At 33.9% G+C, this 21,095-nt stretch overlaps 1 protein-coding gene across 1 annotated transcript in view; it reads right to left on the minus strand.

Moving 5' to 3' along the window:
* Nucleotides 1-341: 341 nt before the first annotated feature.
* Cals (calsyntenin 1) overlaps nt 342-21,095 on the minus strand; it is an 80,378-nt gene continuing 59,624 nt past the window's right edge. Inside the window, exons 2-16 of the mRNA XM_089241917.1 lie at nt 18,746-18,847; nt 17,509-17,692; nt 16,992-17,200; nt 16,701-16,847; nt 16,350-16,541; nt 15,963-16,238; nt 14,518-14,696; nt 13,458-13,584; nt 12,202-12,356; nt 11,511-11,662; nt 10,954-11,309; nt 7,999-8,144; nt 6,997-7,186; nt 5,466-5,638; nt 342-896 (exon numbers count right to left, since the gene is read on the minus strand). Coding sequence (XP_089098043.1) covers nt 735-896; nt 5,466-5,638; nt 6,997-7,186; nt 7,999-8,144; nt 10,954-11,309; nt 11,511-11,662; nt 12,202-12,356; nt 13,458-13,584; nt 14,518-14,696; nt 15,963-16,238; nt 16,350-16,541; nt 16,701-16,847; nt 16,992-17,200; nt 17,509-17,692; nt 18,746-18,847 — 2,750 coding nt within the window. The 3' untranslated portion in view covers nt 342-734. The remainder of the gene's footprint in view (nt 897-5,465; nt 5,639-6,996; nt 7,187-7,998; nt 8,145-10,953; nt 11,310-11,510; nt 11,663-12,201; nt 12,357-13,457; nt 13,585-14,517; nt 14,697-15,962; nt 16,239-16,349; nt 16,542-16,700; nt 16,848-16,991; nt 17,201-17,508; nt 17,693-18,745; nt 18,848-21,095) is intronic.

The following is a 21,095-nucleotide window of genomic DNA, read 5'->3' on the forward strand; positions in this document are numbered from 1 at the left end:
AAAATTTCGATATGTGTCATCAAATTTGCTCCTTTTTATTTTTTGTAATATCTACAATGTGCCACAACAAAAAAATGCTCGATATTTGAAATTTTGAACTGTTTGTTATTGATAGGAGAGTTTTTATAATATATTATCATAAGAAGGATTAATGTTTTTTTTTTCATCTGTTAGTTGGAGGGCGACCCCAATTTTTTTTTTTATTTTCCAATTTTAAAAATTTCAAAATGAAAAAAAAGGAGGAAAAACAATTTTACCGCAAGGAACTTAAAATCTATTATGGCACTAAGTTATGACACATAAGTACAAACTGGCACACCATTAATGGTCAATGCCTACCCTTGTTTTTTTTCTTGCTGTGACAAATCATATTTAATAAGCAAATGCATTTTCCTTTATAGAAAAAGAAGACTTTTTTTTTGTATATTATGTTTCACTGCACAAATATTTGAGTTATTCAGTCTCGTTTGAGACTGGTTGCGTGGTCAATATGCTGTACCCAGACACACTTCACAAAGTAGCTGCACCCATAACTCTTTTTTTTTTAATCTTTGCCCCCCCGTTTACACTAAAATTCCTCAATTCATGACACCCCCCCCTTCCCCCCCCACAGTTTAATTTTTTTTCTTTTGGAATTTTCAAGAATTAAAGAGACAGGCCCCCCCCCCCAACATAGCTTCTTTGTCCGATGCGTATGGATACAAACAAAATGTTGTTTATTTTCAATGCAGTGTTCAGAAATTCAAAGTGGAGTCGTCCCACTCAAGTTCCTTGGTCTTGACTTTACCAGCATCTTCCTCCTCCGAGCTCTCACCATCTCGATAGCTGTCGTCAGAACTGTCGCTATCATCATCATCATCTCGCAGAGGCTGGCTCGCCTGCTCTTGATCTATTTGCTGCAGTTGAAAATAAACAATGATTAATAAAAGTAATTAAAACTAATTATTTAAATTATTAAAATAATTGGAAATAATCAACCTATAAAATCAATTCTGTAAAACATTTTATACATTTATTCAGACATAATGTCAATTCAGCAGCAGCAGATGTTCCCTCTAAGCTATATATCATCACCTTATAACGAAAAACCTTGCACATAAAAAATTTCCAACTTCACAGGAATAACGAAAAAAGGATGGGACGGCCCATTGAATAATACAAACCGGGTTAATTTTTTTCTCTTTTGAGAGCAAATCATTGCCGATCCCCCCAAAAGCAATAATAGATGAGATATGATGTTCTCAATCTAAAACTATCTGAAAGTTGTTTTAGAAAAAAATTATGGACAAGGTTTTCCTTATATAAGATGATTATATCTGCTTGCAATTGAGTATGCATGTAAACTCATGAAGTACACCATTAGGCACAAAAAACATATTGCCTTTCCAAACAAGCATTGATAGAGAAATGAGAGGGAATATTGGCAGTGGCTATTGAAAACTGAACTGATTAGTTTGCTTTACCAAACTACCCTATAACATTGAATGTTCTGAGACTATGCAAAAACTTCAACTTAAAGGAAATTCAATTCAACATCAAATCAATTTATTGTAAATAAACAGTAGTTTAGAAAAAGAAATGGCATCTTCCTCTTTATACAGTCTATGCTCGTTATAATGAATCCCATCATCTGTCGAAAATGGGCATCGTATCAAAAGGAAAATATATATGATAGTCGTTATATGAAACATATAATGATAACCTGAAGCATTTCCGACTTATCCTACTGGGCACTGTAATGGAATGATTGCTATAACATATGGGGGCCATTATAATGTACGTTGACTGTAGCACGAAACTTTGATTATATCAATCATTGCCATAATTTAAGCTGTTCAAAATATTAGGGGATAATATTTACTATCCTTATCATCAATAAATTATAAGGAATTTATCATTCCAGCTAAATTTGAATGTAAAATGTCATTGCATAGTAATGTGCAAAACAATTGTTTGTTGCACTATACAGTTGACACTCGTTTTTTTCGAATCTGTATGGATGATAAATTGAAAGTTTGTGAATGGGAGAGATGAAAAAAATGAGTGTCATTTATCTTTATTGATGATTTCCCAAGAAAAAAATTTGTTTGCTTCATCGCAGCATTTTGGTAAATATAAGATTCCATGGAATTGATGTAGGATAACATTTCTTGCAAATCTCACTTCTCTAAAATATTTTCAGAATAGTGGAATGCTGCTGGAACCACTTGCCGTAAAGACCCGTAAAAATAATATTTCGCTCATCTTTGATTACAAGACTCAATGTAATTTTTTTAATGCTGTACTTTTTGGCAGTTTCTGTCTTAGGCCCTGATTGCACTATAAAAGTTTGATAAATGTCCTTTTATAAAATTTGAAAAAATGCAACCAATAAGTATATAGGTTACATTCATTCGAATGTAGATTCAATTTAAGCTGTTCACAATATTAGAGAATAATAGTTTATTATCCTTATCATCAATAAATTATAAGATATTTATCATTCCAGTTAAATTTGAAGGTAAAATTTTACTGCATAGTAATGTGCAAAACAATTGTTTGTTGCACTATATACTTGACACTCATTTTTACAAATCCGTATGAATGATAAATTGAAAGTTTTCTTTCGATTTTGAAATGGCCTATCAATAACCTAATGCAGGGCTTCTCAAACTGTCCTCTGCTAAAGATTTCTGGGAGCTACACAAAGAGATTGGAAAACAAATTATATTTTTAAAAGTTTTTTGAAAATAAACATTTACAGTACAACCACGTTATTTCAAATTTGGTCAATTTGAATTTTGGATAATTCAAAGTTGGCGGGGGGAAAAAAATCATGATTTTTGTATGAGCAAAAATCTGATTTCGAAAAATTCTATAAGAAGTCCAACTTTGCTTTTCTTGACCAAATTTTCAAACAACAAATCTTGAAATCAAATAAAAGTTAAAAAAAAAATCTGTTTTTTTTTCTTAACTTAATGCCCATTTTAACACTGGTTCAGCCGGAGTGCATCGAGAATAAGGACCACTTGATACCAATTCTGTTGCTCAACCTATGGTCCGAGGTGTACCATTCAAAATCTGAATCCTTTCACCATCATCAAGAGTTATTTTTGGAAAGTATAGGACAATACAAATTGTGTAAACGTTAATGAAAAAGTACTGTATACAGCATGTGATAGCATAAGACATAAGCAAAATTTGGGAAACAGTTTCATAATGGATGATCATGAACTTTTTTCATAAATCAGGCTTTGAACATGGTCAAGAAATTCTGCAATGATGCCAATTCCAGAACAATAAAATAATGTAGCAGCTGAGATCAATTATTATAATTATAAATTATTAAAACTTAGCAAACAGTTTTGTAACTGATGATAAAATTTTAATAATTAATAATTGTTATCTTATGTGAATGTTGGTGATTAAATTACAATTTTTTTGTACTCATTTTATGGATCTAGGATAAATTAAATTAACTAGGATAATTCAAATTTTTTTTGCAGTGACTTTGGACTTCGAATTAACCAAGTTAAAGCTGAGCAATCTTCTTTTTGAATCAACAAAAGCAAATGCTTTTAATATGATAAAATGTATCAGAGCAAACATCTTTGAACTGCAGTTTTTTGAACTAAACTGCATTTATTTAACCAGTGGGTGAAAAATTCTCAGACTTATTTTTTCCTGGGTTGAGCCCATACGGCTCTGCATCATGCCATCATCAAATCACAATGATCCAACATACCAGATTTAAATCTGGTATGTTGGATCATAGTTTCATGCGGGCTCTACAATATTTTCAGCTGCACAACAGCAGATTATCAATGGAGATCATAGCGCGGTAGCTCAGGTCAATAAGATACTCGCCTAAAATACCAAAGGATGTTTAGAGGTGTCACGAGTTTGATACCCAGTTTGTCCTTGTCAGAAAATCTTTCCTGACACAGGGGTACAACAGAAACGGTGACATGACCGCAGGAAAAACTTTTACTGCAGGGAGTTCCCCATCGAGGGGTTAGCGCATCAACCTCTCGATGAGTATAAAAAAAAACAAGCCTGCGTTAGGAATTGTAGGTCCCGGTCTAATTAGTCCTCCTGTGCAGAAAATGACCATGGTGCAACAAAAATGATCAATGGAGATCAAACTAGCCATTCCATGCTATTTGCCGGTAGTCCATTTACCGTGTTTTCTAGTCTGTAGCTTTTAGAAATTCTCATTATAAACACATTACTCTGGCACTGAAAAATGTTCACAGCAATGACTTGCTTTCAGCAAAAGTACCCTTATGAGTTTTCGGCTCCTGAATCCCATACAGTGAAATGTGCATTGCATGGTCCATGTAAAGACTATACCACTATTTTAAATTCAGCTGGGTGGTACATTATTATCTGACCTGGATAACAACATATCAAATTACATATTATTGAATCAAATTACTTTCGTTTTCCAAAAAAACAGGAAATTTTTGTTGAAATCTGAACATATGGTCATGCCATACATTGAAACTGTTGTACACAGGTTGAGTGTGACTTTCAGCGTGAATATTAGTGTTCCTCAATGAAATTTTTGCCTAAAAAGTGCTCTGTGACTTGAAAGTTTGGAAACCACTGACCTAATGTATCATATCATTTCTGAAATCACCAGTTTATCCAATCATAATGCACAAAGAGCGAATTGCATTGTCAACATATCTTCAAATCATGGTCACCAAACAATTCAGGGTTGCCAACAACCGAATACTCCTTTCTCGCAAGTGTTTGTGAACATCTACATCTTGGCGAGGACAAATTGGTGAACTAACTCTTTCTCCCCCCGCCCCCTATTTTCTCTCAAGACAAGTAGCACGACCAAATTGAAGTTTATTTTTGATTACAACTAATTCTGAGGAAGCCGGAAGAATAAAATAACCAAAAAATAATAAATAAGAATAAGAAAAACGAAGTTTGCAAAATAAAGAATTGATAGGAATGAAAGTTCTTAAAATAGAGTGGATTTTAACATTATCTCTATGCCATACTGTTTGAGACCAGTTTGTAAAAAAAAAAAAATGTGTTCATAAATTGGAGGTTTGTAAAATCGAGTGTTGACCATACATAATTATTTTAGCACATGCAAGCTATTCTGTACTAGGGGAACTTGTTCATAGTTGATTCGAGAATGGCTATACTTCTATACTTTAAATCTTGAAGTTGTAAAAATCATCTTAAAACACTGCCATTTTTTGAGAAATTAGGATTGCTACTGATTAGTAATTTTCACTTCACTATAATATCAAGTCAAGAAGAACCTAACAAGAACAAACACCCTTTCAAACACCCTTTAGTACATTTGGCAGGCATCTCACAGATCTGAATTGAAGATTGTATAAAATAGATTAGGGAAAAACAATTTTAAATAACAGATTATTATTTAGACTTTATTTATTATTAACAAGGAACAAACATGTTTCATTACACTCAATCTTTAGGTATAAATCTCTACTCACATCCATAGGATTTACAGTGATGGTGAGGGAAGAATCATCCCAAGCCATCTCTTGGTCATCATCTCTGGATTCTTGGGCTCGATGGTGCGCAGCTCGAATTCGTATCACACCAAGAACAATCATGAATACCAGAAAACCAACACAAACTACAATGATGATGGCGACAGCATGACCTGGAATGAGAAGAAAAATGAGTGGAAAAAGTGTGCAAAAACTTTATAAATAATTTTGTTGTCATAGACTAGCAGTTCCCAATTGAGGGTGCCTGGACCCCCAGGGATCCATGGCCCCATTGTACAAGTATGAGGAAAAAGTTAATGCTAAGTAAATAAATTACTCAAAAAGAAAAGTTTTGATTACATTAATGTGCAAAAGCACCGCTACAACTGTGGTAGACTACAGTAGTAATATATTGTTTATGATTTGACAAAAACTGTACTTGTGGCGATAGGAGTATGAAACATTGTTTTAGTTCTTTCGCAGTCCAGTAGATGACATTGCTATCGTATCACATTTACTAGTGCTCTGGATAGCATATCTGCCATTATTTGAGAACATTCTTGTTGACAGATGGATGTAGTTTCTGCCACCCCTTAAATTGTTCATTATTATTTTTATTGAACAGGTATTTCATAAGAATTTTGGTCTTTGACTTCAATTTTAGGCAAAGTAATAGTCAAAATGCCATAAATGTGGGTCCATGACAGACACAAAGATTTCCAGGGGAATCTACGACTAAAAGTTTTTGAGAGCCACTGTCCTTACACTAATGGGTTATAGCAGAGGTGTTCAACCTTTTTTCTAGTCGTGAGCACTGCTTGTTCCCATCATGAAAAGAAGAGCCCTTATGGCAAGTTTGACATACAAATGCATGACATCAAGATGATTTTAATTTTTGGATGCAATTTGTTCAAGGTGTTTAATCGGGATGTTGACTGAGTACTCGCAAGCACAAAATCGGACATGGGCACAGAGCACTATAGGTGCTTCAGAGAGCAGTGTGGTGCTTGCGAGCAACAGGTTGAAGATGCCTGGGTTAGTCTCATTAGCCTCCTTAATATGGGGTCTACACATAGTTCTATAGATTCTGAAAAGTAGTCATATTTTCCTCCCACATTTCACTTAAGTTTAAAGCCTCCACATAGTTCACCGTATTTCTTCACATTTGTGGTTTTTTCCCTTGCAGCTCTCTGTGGCTCTGCTTAACCACTTGTCATGTTTTAGTTCAGTCTTTAAAACTTATTTGTCTCATTGTCAGCCTCCTAAGAAAGTTCTCATGCCCCACCCCTCCTCCTCGTAGGACAAAGCATTGTATGATGTTTTTGTAACTTCTTTGGTCTGTTTCAGTGCTCACTTTGGGAAAAAAATGATCTAGTTGAATGAAAATGCCTCCATAAAAAAAACAAAACATGCCTAATGAACTTTAACGAATGGAATCTTCTTGAACGGTTAATAATGAAAGATAATTGTGAAGTTATGTAATATATATGTGGTAAATCGCAAAAAGAAAAGCCCAACACAGAAGACTTACTAGCAGATGTTTTAGCTATGGCTTCAGTCCCATCCTCCATGCTGCTGTCAACAAAATTTGAAGCCTTGATTTTGGCTTCCTTGAACTCGACTTTGTGCTCATGAACCTGAGCATGGGCTGCTTGGTCCAATGGAGCTGCTTTTGGATCCATGGTATGTCCCGGATCGGTGCGTGGATGAATGACAGTTAGCTAAAATATGAAATTGGACACATAATTATTGAATCGTTTTTGTTGATTTTAAATTGCATTTTAGCATTTAAACAGTAAGTAATAAATTAGCCGAAAATTCTAACATACATGCTATTTTTCTGCATCCATATTAGAAGACTAAATATGTAAATATAATGGACACATTCGATTACTTCTTACTAAAATCAAATTTACCAAAAATATCAGTAAACCATATGTTATATTATTACTTATAACACTTATCTTATTTTCATGTAACAAACATTTGAATGAACCGCAGAAGCATTCCAAAAGCACTTGAAATTTCATCACAAATATCTTTGCATAAAAATTGAGTCTATTTAATTTGTGAACTTATTTTAATCATCTAATCAACTCTAACTAAAATAAAAACTGCACGTTACTAACTATACGTCTATGTTTCTGAGATGCAGAGTTGGTATTTTAAAGTTTGAATTATGAAATAGCACCAATACATAATCAGAATGTATACTCACTTACTTCTAAAGAGAATAAGTTGCGTCTTGTAAACATTGTAATCAACATATTTTTTAACGTTGAAATTAAGGATAGTATTTCACTGTATTAAAGTGTAGGATATGAAAAAACAATGCTAATTTTCCTGCATCAATAACTCAAACAATAGGGGAATCAGTATGAAAATAGACAGCAAATGCATAGTTAGTAAAAGTTAGAGCTTTTAATATTTCTCTACCTCTCTTCCTAACAGTTTAAGAAAGAATATGAGAAAATTTTATTCATGAAGGAATAAAAAATTTTAGAGAAAAAAAACTAGAACAAAACAAACTTACCGTCTGTATATACTCATTACTGACAAATCTTCCATTCAGCTCTGAACACACAAGTTTGAAGGCACGATTCAAGTAATATGCAGGTTTTCTATTATAGTAAGCTATCTGGCGCAGAACTAGCTCATAATTTAAGATAGTATCAGCTCCTAAAAATCACAATAAAAGAGTGAAAAATATATCATGTTCGGGCTACAATAGCACTCAAAAGTTTTCAGACAAATAAATTTGTATGCAAATTTCGTATTAGAATATTTTAATGAAATCTATTTCATGAAACACAAACACTGAATTTCGTTGCGAACTATTATGAGCAAAAAATTGCTTATGTACACTTTGTAAAATCAGAAAAAAATTACTTGTATGGTGGGTCAAAAGTCTTTTGACACAAGCAAACAAGAAAGCAAACAACTAATAAATAGTCAAATCTACCACGTCATGGGCAAATATAATAAAGTGTAATACATCAACTCTTTACTGGAAAACCTTTGGACTGTAAAATTATTAGCAAGTCTTTGTCATGGACACGTTGAGTTTGCCCCGTGATCATTGGATATTTTTTCGCATTATTTTTTTTGCATAACTGAAAAACCATCAAATTTACATAATTTCTGACTCGACTGATCTATCAAACTCAATTTATAAATGCTTGATGGCATTTAAGTTATAGCTCTGATTTCGCCATCCATAAAACTCTAATTTTGTTGCCTTTCAGGCAATGTCTAATAACATTAGAGCTATATGTGTTACGTTGGCTTGTGTCATGTAACACATGATGGCACCTGTTTATGAAATATACCTTCGTAACAAAAACCTGTCCCTTGGGGGTTTTTTAATAGATAAAGAGAATCGAGACACCTTTTTTAGCAGAGATGCATCCCCACTTCTGCCTTCGTGTTTAACAGTAAGAGATAATACCTTAATAATTTCCTTATAATTTACCTTATCAGAACCTGTAATACCTCATATGTGTATTATATATCACCTATTTGTACCTTGCATTGTTTCTCTTGTTAATGGAGAGATTGGCATAATTCTCCCTCTCCCTTCTGTAATCAAGTAATATTTTTTCCCTCGCGTGAGAGACAACCAAACAAGTCCATGATGTTTAGCCAATGTTTTACATATAATACACATCCAATAAGCGTTTTGAATTAAATTAATCAGATGTTTTGTGCCCAGTGGACATTTCAAGGACCTCTCTTTACTTGCATTTTGACTGTTCTATTTATCATACCCGTTGCCTTCTTTGTTTGTACTGAAAGAAAATTACTTTTTACATGTTCCCGAGATTACTGAACATGATTCCACAAACTTATGAACTGTATTGAAATACCAAAATTACTAGCAACTTGAGCTTGACATCATCCTTACCTAAAGCCTTAATTATGCTTTGGTCCAAAAAAACTCCACTGAATAATTCCTTATGTTTTATAGTGTTCTGCATAACCCACCATAAATTCATATTAAATAAGAATTAACTATCTCTATATTTTGATTAAACTATTTACGTCAAAACACTTTCAATTCGTCCAAAAACAAAAATTAGACAATAAAAGCTCACTCTAACCCCAAACAAACAAATTTCAACTACAGGTGACAATAAATATTTTCCTCCTGCTTTACATATGTCAAAGTCAGGGCAGTGAGTGCATGCAAATTGAGCTGGTACTTCAAGCATTATCACATTTGTCAAAAGACTTTTTACAAAAACTGCTAATGCCATAATTTCCTGTTTATGATTTGCAGCGTTGTATAATTTGAGACATGGAAATTTTGTTACTTAGGAAAAGTAAGTAATCTTATAATTCTCAGCTCCTGACAGCTATTTCATTACTACTAATGAGTCTTTCAGGAATGAAAAAGGCAGTTTTGAGAAAAATGTTGGCCCTTCTACTGTCATATGTCTATATGACAGGGCTGGACAAATCTATTGCCCGACATATCCTGGGCATTAAAAATTTTGAATGGACATGTATTTTTTCAACCACATGCCCGAAACTGGCATGTAAAATATTGAAAATTTGTCCAGCCCTGCTGCATGCCATCTGATATCGTTCAAAAATATTCTTTGTGGACTGGTTTTCAAAAAATATTTTATTTTTATTCCAACCTCTCAGGAAAAACAGCTCCTAGTAATATGCAGCTATAATACACAGGAAATTAAGCTACACAAGCACTTGTTCCACTGTTTCACTAAGCGGTGAATACCCTGCTTGTAGATGTCCTTCGGCTGCCCATGACTTTTCTGTCAAAGTAAAAACTGTGACCCTTCAATGCCTGTTTCAGTGGATCAAAAATGTGAAAATCACATGACGATAGGTCTGGGGTATATGGTGAGTGTTCCAACTCTGTCCACTGAATGCCAACACGTTTTCTGTGTAGTAGATGTGGAGCGTATGTGGCAGGGTGTTGTCATGCAGTATCTTACAATATTCCACACCATTTGCATGCTGCAATGAAAGCCAAAAAGCCTGGCACGTTGTCCTCTGGCGCATGTTTTGCTGCATGACAACACATGACCATATACTGCTGCCCATACACAGAGTATGTTGGCTAACTTTTGGTGGTTAGTGCTGGAGCAGTCACCATATAGCCTGGATATATTGTCATGTGATTTTCACATTTTTGGTCCACTGAAAAAGATATTGAAGGGTCAGCATTTTTACTTGGACAGCACAATCACAGACAATGTTTAAAATTGGTTCCAATCTCAGCCAAATCACTTCTACAGCAGGGTAATCACTGCTTGGTGAAACAGTGGTAAAAATGCTTGTGTAGCTTTGGAGATTACATTTTAAAAAAATATGTCATTTCATTCTGTGGCCCATTTTCATTTGATCCACCATTATAGATTGATTTTCCAAGCTAAATAAACTTGAATGCAATTGAAATAAATACAGAATAAATGTGATGTGTAACTTCAGAAAAATAATTGAATGGGAATCGAAATCTCACCATATATGACAAGACCATCTTTGTTTTCCTTATTGTGTATCCCAAGGTGGGCCATCAAGCTTCCGGGTAGTTTGAAGTACTCATGATCTGGATTTAGAGGTGGGTAAACTTGGACACTACAGGAATCTAACTTGTGTTCCAAGGGACTAGTGGTGTCTTTGTTGTGTCTTTCTTCTTCTTGGTCTTGACTGACCAGGATTGCGACAGAAGCAAAAAGTTCGATACCCTGTTTGAAGGCTTCATATTCACGAGCTAAATTAGGGGTACCATTTATGGTAATACTTGGCAACTCAGGTTGAAGAACCATGATGTAAGATTCTATTGATGGAACTTTGACCGTTTTTTTGTTGGAGCACCTGAAAAAAAATCAACCCACACATTTGAATGAGTTTTTAGCGACTATATTGAATTCATCAAATAGATTGTGAGTAGAGATTCTTTTACTTAAGATGCAAAGCTAAAAAATAGTATCATTCATCAAATATGAATTTGCATGTTTGATTACAAATACTTTGAACAAATTGATGTGGGAATACAAAACCGTTAAATATACTCACGTAACAGTTGTGCTCAACTGAACACTCCGACGACCAGGTGTTGGAAATTCTCTTGAATTGACATATCCTACACGAGCAATGAGGTCTTCCAAATTTGTCTTGCTATTTCCTTCCACCGTCACTTCACTCAAATCAGAGTTTGTGAGCAGCTCCTAAAGCATTTACAAGGTATCATTAAAAACATGAGCAGTATTAAATCGCTTAAGCCGTGATTTTTTCCCAGCATAACTTCATAACTTTCATTTCTACACCGATTTTTAAATTTTAAATCTTCAAACTTGATGAATTAATATTACAGGTGATTGACAACAACACAGGTATACTAAGGTCTTTAAATAAAACACATAAGGTTATGGAAAATTATTATTCATGGAAAATATTGGGAAAAGGTACATGGTGATTTAAAAACTGGTCAAAAAACAATAAATTTTGTCCTTAACTGATTATAATCAGATCTGTCTTAACAAATGGGACCACGATCTCAGGTCTCAAGTGCATAGGGACCACCTGGTAATGAAATTTGGTACTAAAGTTTTTGAGAGTGAGTATAGAAATTGGTAGGCAGGTACTTCCACCTGCTTTAGGGCTACTATAGAATATCATTTCACCTGGAGGCCCAACAGTGATATTAAGATGACCCTGGTTATAACTAGCATAATGCATTAGAGCTCTGTCAACCGAATTTGCTCACCATGCCAGGCTCAAGCATGTCAGCTGGTGGAGTTTCAAGACCTTCTTTGCACCTATGCAAGCAGGCCAGAACTTCTGGGTTTTCAGTGCGACCTCTCAGTATAGATAGTCCAGCCAAAAATCCTCTAAAATGAAAGCCCATTTTCTCGTCTTTACCTAAAAAAAAAAAAAATAATGAAATTATTCAATTGGTAATGAAATAAGTGAATTTTTTCTCCAATGAAAGCTCATCCACTCATCATTTAGAAATAAATTTTTAATAAACAAAATTGTTTGGCAAATATGAGTATTTATGGCAGGGGTTGACAAAGGCGCCAAGCAATTGCTTCCCAACAAAATAGATCCAAAATAGCAAATCTTTTTACTTGCCCAGGAATTAAGAACCCCTTTACATGCTAGCATAGTTTTAGATAAGTTTGTGCTGTCCTTTAATTAAGGTATATATGTGAAAAATATTACGCACCTATTCTAGTTTTTTAGTTGCCATGGCGATGTGGGATTTATCTTGTCTTGATATATGGTAATATTAATTTAAGATTAAAAACAACAGAAGATGTTTCTAGATCGTTATAGATATTTTAGAGTTTAGTGCAAAAAAATCATTATTTTTCTAGCTCTTCGTTTCCACTGACTATGGACATGGCACAATATACAAATACAAATACAAGGCCATAATAGACAAAATGTCCAATGAGGCGGCTGAGAAAAAGATGACCATAACAAGTATGGATGTCATATATTACTAAAATACAGTGATATAACCAGCTTCACCCCACCCAGCCTGAATCAGATGCTTCAGTGTCCTTTACAAAATACTGAAACATTAAATGGCTACTACTACTACTCAACCGTACATGCTGAAATGTGCATATACGTATTGTGAAACGTGAATTTTGTTTCTGTGTAATGCTTGATATTAGAAAAAATTTAAAAATTTTAAAAATTAGAAAATTTTTCTAATTTTCTAATTATGAGTGAAGTGTAATGACTGCACATTGTAGACCTCTCTGTGGTGAGACTTTTTAATGGGAAGATTGACTTGCATTTGTGCCCCGAAGTTGGGAACCACAGAAAATCAGCTTCTGCTGACCGCCACTGTAGAGCATTAAATGACAGCTACATTAGCATCAAGCACAATATGTGACATCAATAGCATTTCAGATCTGAATTTAGGCCAGATCCCATAACTGGAATACAGTATCTGGTTATCCTATTGAAAATATAAGAATATGTGAGAGATAATAAAAGACAGTTTACCTTGCCAGCAAGCACCAACAACAAAAGTAGTGTTGATATCCTTTGCTGGGTGAAGGGGCCAATCATCAACTATGTCTGGGTTATTTGTTTGAACTTTGAATTGCTGACCATCAACATACAGTGTTGCCTAGAATGGAAGAGTTTTATACATGAAGTGTCGTATTATTTCACTTGCATTTTACCAAACTGTATGAAAGGCAACAGAAAGCCAACAAAAACCATTTCGTAAATTAAGAAGTAGGGTTGGTCCAATTAATCGGGTTGGTTAATCGATCAATTGTTAATTGCAGTTAAAAATTTCAGTTGAGTTAATCAGCTCAACAAATATGATTGAAATTTGATAAAAATTTACATAAAAAGTTTGTAATTAAACTTGATTTGTTGAACGAAACCAATTAAATGCCTTAAATTGTGTGCCTGCAATATTTTAATGTGTACAAGTGACCCCTCTTTTTGCCAAAGATCAAGTCTTAAAAATAGGAGGGTTTCTTATACATGAATAGTATTATAGATATATGTTTTTCAATTTTTTTTCCCAAATTTTAAGGCAAAAAAAAAAAAAAAAAAAAAAAAAAATCAGGAAGTTTCTTATACACGAGGGTTCCTTATACGTGTTAAATTTTTCGGTATGGGAAAAAAACAAAAGGTACAAGTGAAGAAATTCAAGGTTTTGACAAGATATATTCAGCAAATTAAATTACTTCAAAAGAGGGCTGCCTTAATTTCTAAACCAGTTTCTATATTTGCTTACATCTCACGTATAGGCGAATGAAATGAATAAAAAATATTTTTATAGCATCAATTAATATTATATAGTTACGAAAAATATTCAATTAAAATTTGATTGATCAACTGATTAATCTATTACAATCTCTCGTTAAAAATTTAAGTAAATTACAAATTTTAATCCACCCTCATCCAAATTAAGAAGTAAAGTCAGATACAAGTACTTGAAAAATATTTACATTAGCAAATCTAACTATAAAAGATTAAAACTATTTTTATCATTGGAAATTCACTGGCTATATCATGGTCTATGCCAAATACTTCAGCTGCTTACCTCTGGGAAATTGACACTGACTGCATAATGATGCCACTGGTTGTCACACACTTCAGGCATTTTCCACCGCCATTCTGCAGGTCTGAAAACACTTGGGCGTTCCTGATAAAACTCTCGCCGTAACAGCAAAATAAGGCGACAGTTACGAACAAATACAGCATAGTGGTGACGGTTCATTTCTAGTAAATAAATACAAACATTTAAAATTATCCAATGTACTCAACCAGTTATAGTAATATAAAATATGTATAAAAATATGTATAAAAATATGTATAAAAATATGTATTGCAAATATGTATTATATACATAAGAATAAAGAAAACAAACAAACTAACATCACAAAAAGAATTTTTTCATATGGTAGAAAATATTCTCATAAGTATATCTACAGGTAAGTGATGATTTTGAATACATATATAGCCACAGATATTCATGTCCAAACTCAAATTTGAAACAGTAATGCCAAACTTTAAAGTTCATTAGGTGAAGGCTGATACACTAACCAAGAAGCTTTTTTTTTTTTTTAAGAAGTCGCTACTGCTACAGTGATTTCTCACTTATACACTGGGGTGGCTCTTGTTTTAAAACTTTTTAAAAGCTTAGCTTCCCCCCATCTTGTTTCAATCAACAAAAAAGTATCGGTGCCAAATTTTAGCTCAATCGAACAACTGCTAGACAACTGCCAAACGCCTTGAAGTTGTAACATAGTAAGCTATGTTGATTCTCTATATGCAATGATAAATTCCATTCAAAAGCGGTATACATTTTCCTATCTCGACCACTTTCTTTTTTCTTCTCACAGAAATTCCTGAAGACACATCCAGACAACCCAGTAATTGTTTAAAAACATTCTGAATACAATTTCCCTAAAAAATTTGTCTCCAGCTGTGAAACAAATCCTACAAGGAGATGGCAAAAAATACCCAACTGCAATTAAATCCTAATTTAGGAAGAAATAATGTTCATTGTTCACACAATGTTTTGATTCTATAAAAATTATTGCTGTAAATAAAAATGTGTTTCTCTTATAGAAACGTTGTGTGCATTATCAAAAAAACCTAATGTTTTTAAATTTTATTATGTCATGTAATTTTGAGTATTTTTTGAATTAGGAATAATTTTTTTTGGAAATTTAATTCAGAATGTTTTTAAATCAATTTCTGGGGTTGTCTGGATGTGTTCTCAGGATTTGTTCTGAGAAGAAAAAAGAAAATGATCGAGATAGGAAAGATTTAACACTTTTGAATGGAAGTCAAAGATATAGCATAATACTATTATATAACATAATATACACCTCTCTCATTTATGTGACTTTTTTTCCTTGTTCTTTTGCACCGACTCATAAGTGAGAGATCACTGCACTTTAAACTCAATGGGAAACATATTTGCTTGAAAATTAAAAGCCCAAGAATAAATAAAATAGTTTATGAAATTAAAAGACATACTGTGGTCATCAGCGTTGCATATTATATGCTCTTTGATGTGGTTGTTGTGTGTACCATTATGGTCTGGATATGGTTCATGTTTCATCCAGAAAGCAGCAGTGAAATTGTCAGTGAGATTGTGGCTGATGGTAGTCTCAGGAATAACAACAGCATTGGTGGTGCCATCAAATTCATAAATCTGATCGCTTTCATGCCCATCATCAGTTGGCAGAGTTCTCGTCCACTCCGCTCCTATTCCTGGACTTGGAAGCAAATCCACGCTGTCTGAACTGGCACCTGTGATGAAAAAAAGGTTGATTTATCTGAGTAAGAAACTGAATCATGGAGGGAAACATTGGTATCATTATCAAATTTAAATAAACTATTTTGATACATCAATTTACTTACCACACAACTTGCGTTGCGACTCTACAGAATATGTATCCCTATCACAGCCTTTACCAATGTGATGAGTGGCCAATGTGACTTTAGTTGCAATGTGTTCTACTTTGCATGGCACGTCACACATCTCTAAGTGAGCTTCAGGGAACAACAAACGCTGACCTGAGCCAGGAGTGTACTCTACTCTACCATGAACTCCTAAAAATCGAACAAAAAGGAGAAACTTTTAAAAATATGGTTCTTTAGTAGCTTTAGTTAAATTTTAATATTTAGCATGTGCAAAATAGAGTAAAGTTCATTTGTCAGTCAACATATTAACTTCATAGATTTTTGAATTATGAGGTAAATTCAATTTACCCTTCCACCCAAGACGGCAAACTCTGTTCACTTTGATGTTGACAGTAGCAGGCTTTGACCTTTTCATACCACAATCATAAGCTACAACTGTCAGTATGTGATTTGGTGCTTTTTCCCACGACAAAGGCTCAGTGTTCTTGATTCGACCTTAAGTGGAAATTCAAGACAATTGAATGTTGGCAAATATCCATAAAATGAACTAGTACGATAATTGGTTATTCACATCTAAAATATGTTCAATACAACATACACAAACAAGACTTCAAATTTTACACTCCACCAGCTATTTACCTTCTGCATCAATGCTGAATGGCTGGCCTGGTGTGAGGATTTCATACTTGCAAATGTCACTGAATTTTGGCGAGCAATCATTATCATCAGCTTCTACTTGAACGATAACTTCATACAGTCTGTCTTCATCAGCATCAACATTATATGATTCCTGTACGAATTCTGGAGCAAACTCATTCATATCTTCAACAGTTAAATGAACTGTTACACTGTATTGAAAGGAAAAATAAAAACATTAAAAAGAAGTAAAACTTTGAATCTTCAATGAATAATGGGGCATCATACTTCTGTAACTTGGTTTTCGGCATGTCTAAATAATTTGAATTTTCCGCGTTATTTATTTTCTATGAACCTAAGTCTTATTAATATGAAGTAATATCACTTTTTGGAAGCACTTCAAGATATCAAAGTTCAGACCCACATTATGTACAGTACTGGAAAATTTAATTTAAAGTGTTAAAAATACATATTTTTAAGGGGGCATTTATAAACTCTTATTGTCATGAAATATACTTACTTATCAGATGTCTTGCCACTACAAGATACTGCTGCAATATCAAATTTATAGGCTTTTCTCTTCTCACAGTTAAGCTCTTTCTTCGCGACTAATTTTGCTTCACCTTTTGCTTTGTCAGTGATTTGAACCATAAATGGCACTTCTCCATGATGCTTATTTGTGATGATAAAGCTACAAACTTCACCTGAAGAATTGAATAAAAGTTGAACACATAAGTATGAGCAAATTCTAATAACTACACATGTACACAGTGAACACAAAAAGTTTAAGGGTATAGAAAAAAACAACAAAAAACAGAAGATGATTGAGCAATGAAAATATTAAAAAAAAGACTTGTGAGTAAGTGGGCTTAGTAAGAGGAAGAATTTCACATATAAAAATCTTTAAATAATGTACGTTTATATGCATACATAGTTGCAGTAGCAAAATGATTATTGACCAGTACTAGACACATGCTCATCATAAAAATTAATCAGAGAAATTTTTGATGAATTGGTGCATGCTGGAAAATCGCGTGTATGTGTGGGTATTTGATGTAAAGATGATCGTTTCAGGGAAATGGTTGTTATATGTTTGAAAATAAAATTTAAATAAAATTCTGGTGTGAATTCAGGAGCCAAAATAATTCGCCATGTTATTACTTGCACATATTATGTTTGAATTTCAAATGTTGTTGGGGCCTGACTGCCCTTCATGGAGAAATAAGTATCTACCAGAGAATTTGATAGTAGGGACCCCAAATTTGAAGATTTAAAAATTGAAGAATTTGGACAAATAATGGTTCCATGTTACAATTTTGAAAATCATTTTTTTGACTGAATAATGTTCCATATAGCTTCCATCACAGGTTAGTTTCTGCAAAAACCCACATATTCCATTGCTATGCCATTTTAAACAGTTGAAATCATGAGTTATATAATTGAAACAAAGGTCTGTGTTGCATTGTGTCTCGGTTACTTTCCCAGAGAAATGGTCTACATTACACACTCAGGTGAAAAAACTTCCTCTTTTCAGTGATAACTTTAATCACATTTCCTGTAAAATTAAAAAACACTGCATAGGCAGTTACTTGTCCAAACCCTTCAATTGATAATTTCATGTTAGCAAAAACTTGTCAAATAGTACAAAAACAGAAATTTACAAGTAAAGATACGGTGAAATATATTTGCAAGATTAAAACACTGTAAATAAGTCATAAAATTTGAACTGTATGAAGATCTCCCAATGACTCACTTACCTCCAACAACTCGTATCCTTGGAGAAACTTCAACATTCCTCCCATTTTCTCTCGCAATCGCATGATATCCAGCATCAGCATTGACTTTCTCTAGTTGAGGAACTTGAAAAAGAAGAAAAAAAGTTTGTTCTGAGTTTGGATAAATCAATTATTAAATATTAGGTAGCCAACACATGAGAAATTCATATAAGAATGCATTTAGGAGTGGCATCAAGTTACAGAAATGATGAATAAAGAAGCAACAAAATTTGAAACAAGCAAGAATGAAATCTAGAAGTTGGAATTGATTATACATTTTCAAGTTAAAGGAGTGGTCAATAGTTTTTAAACTGTTCCAATAATGAGTTATACTGCCATTATAATGGTGTACTGCAATTATCAAGCAGTGCTGTAAACAGTCGAAATTTTAACCCTAGGCTATTGAAAATACCATACCATTTTAGAACAGCTTTTTTTCTGGCCAGATATGCAGATAATAAGACAAAAAATACAAAAGAAAAAAGAATGAGACAAAATCTCAGCAGAGGAGACAATCAAATACTTCTACATTTTATAGAGAAAAAAAAAATCAAACCCTCAGTTTTAGGAACTGAATGAGAATTGAAAATAAGAAGAAAAAATAAGAAGAAAAAATAAAGAATCTTTAGTTTTCGTGCTTGTGTCACTTTTAAATGAAAAAAAAGAAATGATCAAAACTTTTTATTTATTTAGGTATACATGGTTCATACACACGCAGGGACTACAACAAAAAATATCTATATTCAAGGTACAAGAGCAACAGTAAATAAGAATTTTGTGTGTGCTTGGTACAACACTTAATCATGGCATTATTACCATAGCTTAAATACAAAGTTCCCCCACTTTCGTTCATTCATAATAATTGTATAAAAAAGTATCATCAAATTTTCAATTAATGTCTTTTTTTTCAGTCATCTCATTATTGGATAAGAAAAATAAGTTGGCCCTGGGGCCCCCAATGCTCTTGCCCTGCCCCCCCCCCCCCCAAATAAAAATAAAGGGATTTTGTCCTGGATAAGAATGAGATTGTTGTAGAGAATGCTATCCCTGGTTTGTATACTGTACCAATATATTGAAGTGAATATGCAGTTGAGCCCGCTTATAACGAAATCAAATACTGCGAAATATCGGCTATAACGATTTTTTTGGTCCAAGTGAACTTATACCTAAATAACGTTAAAAATATCGATTATAAAGAATTGCCGTTTTTATGAATATCGGATATAACGGAGACTCTTCGGCAAGAAAGAAATTTTATTCATAGGATCAAGTTCCATAAAATCGAAGATTGTCTTTCAGCAACTAAGTCCGAGTGTGAAGTACCACCGCAGTGCTTCACTTCGGTTATAACGAATATCGGATAATGTGAATGTTTTTCACGTTCTCGTGCGACTTCTGTTATATCCGGGCTCGAGTCCAGGGTTTAAGCTACGGTCACTTTTTTCGCAAAATGCGAAAGAAAACCATAGAATGCGAAAAAAGTAGCAACAACTTTCGCAAAAATTCGTACAGGAGGTACGCAACGAGTAGACGTCCAACCATCAATCATTACATTAGCAGTCAGGGGCGTAGCCAAAAATTTCGTTCGGGGGGGGGGGAAAGACCAAAGTGTTAGAAAAATAGATTTGGCCATGTTTTTCCCTTTTTTCGGCCATTTTTTCACATTTCGGAGGGGGGGGGGGACATTAATTTTTTTTCATAGTATTGAAAAACGCATTTCACGCAGTTATAACGGAGAAAAACGTTTCTTCATGATTTTTGATGACTTCAATAAATTTTTCAATTTCAATTCGCTTTAAAGTAAAAGATGAAAAAAAATCCCAAGGATCACAGACCTTTTTTTTGGACTTTTCAATTCATGGACTTTTGCAGCTGTTTTTTAGTGAAATATTACTCCATTCCTGCGTGTTTATTAAAATGTGAAAGGAAGACCACATCACTTAAGAGTGGTTTTTCGTGTCAAAAGGAGGGGGGGGGGAAACTCTCTTTGCAATAACTGAAAAAGGAATACACTATTATATCCGGCAGATGGCTAACCCATGACTTCCTGTTCAGCTGAGAAGAGACTACAGGCCAGAAGGTTTCCTTCATTCCTTGAAGGACGGTGAGGCTTTACATTTAGAAAAGTATCCTATAAAAAGAATCGGTGACATGCACTTGCTTGAACAATCACAGATCAGTGGCGTCGGAGCCAGGGGTTCTCGAGCACTCACGGTAATTTGTGGAATGGGTCCGAGCATCCACAGAATTCATGCAGAAATCTTAATTTCCCTCCCCCTCATTTCTCCCCCCACCTAATTTCCCATGTAACTCAAGATGGGCATCCATAGGG

This window comes from Pholcus phalangioides, unplaced genomic scaffold, assembly GCF_987345545.1.
Source record: "Pholcus phalangioides strain wild (caught in Gottingen) unplaced genomic scaffold, Ppha-v1.0 ptg000014l_1, whole genome shotgun sequence".
NCBI classification, from domain to species: Eukaryota; Metazoa; Arthropoda; class Arachnida; order Araneae; family Pholcidae; genus Pholcus; species Pholcus phalangioides.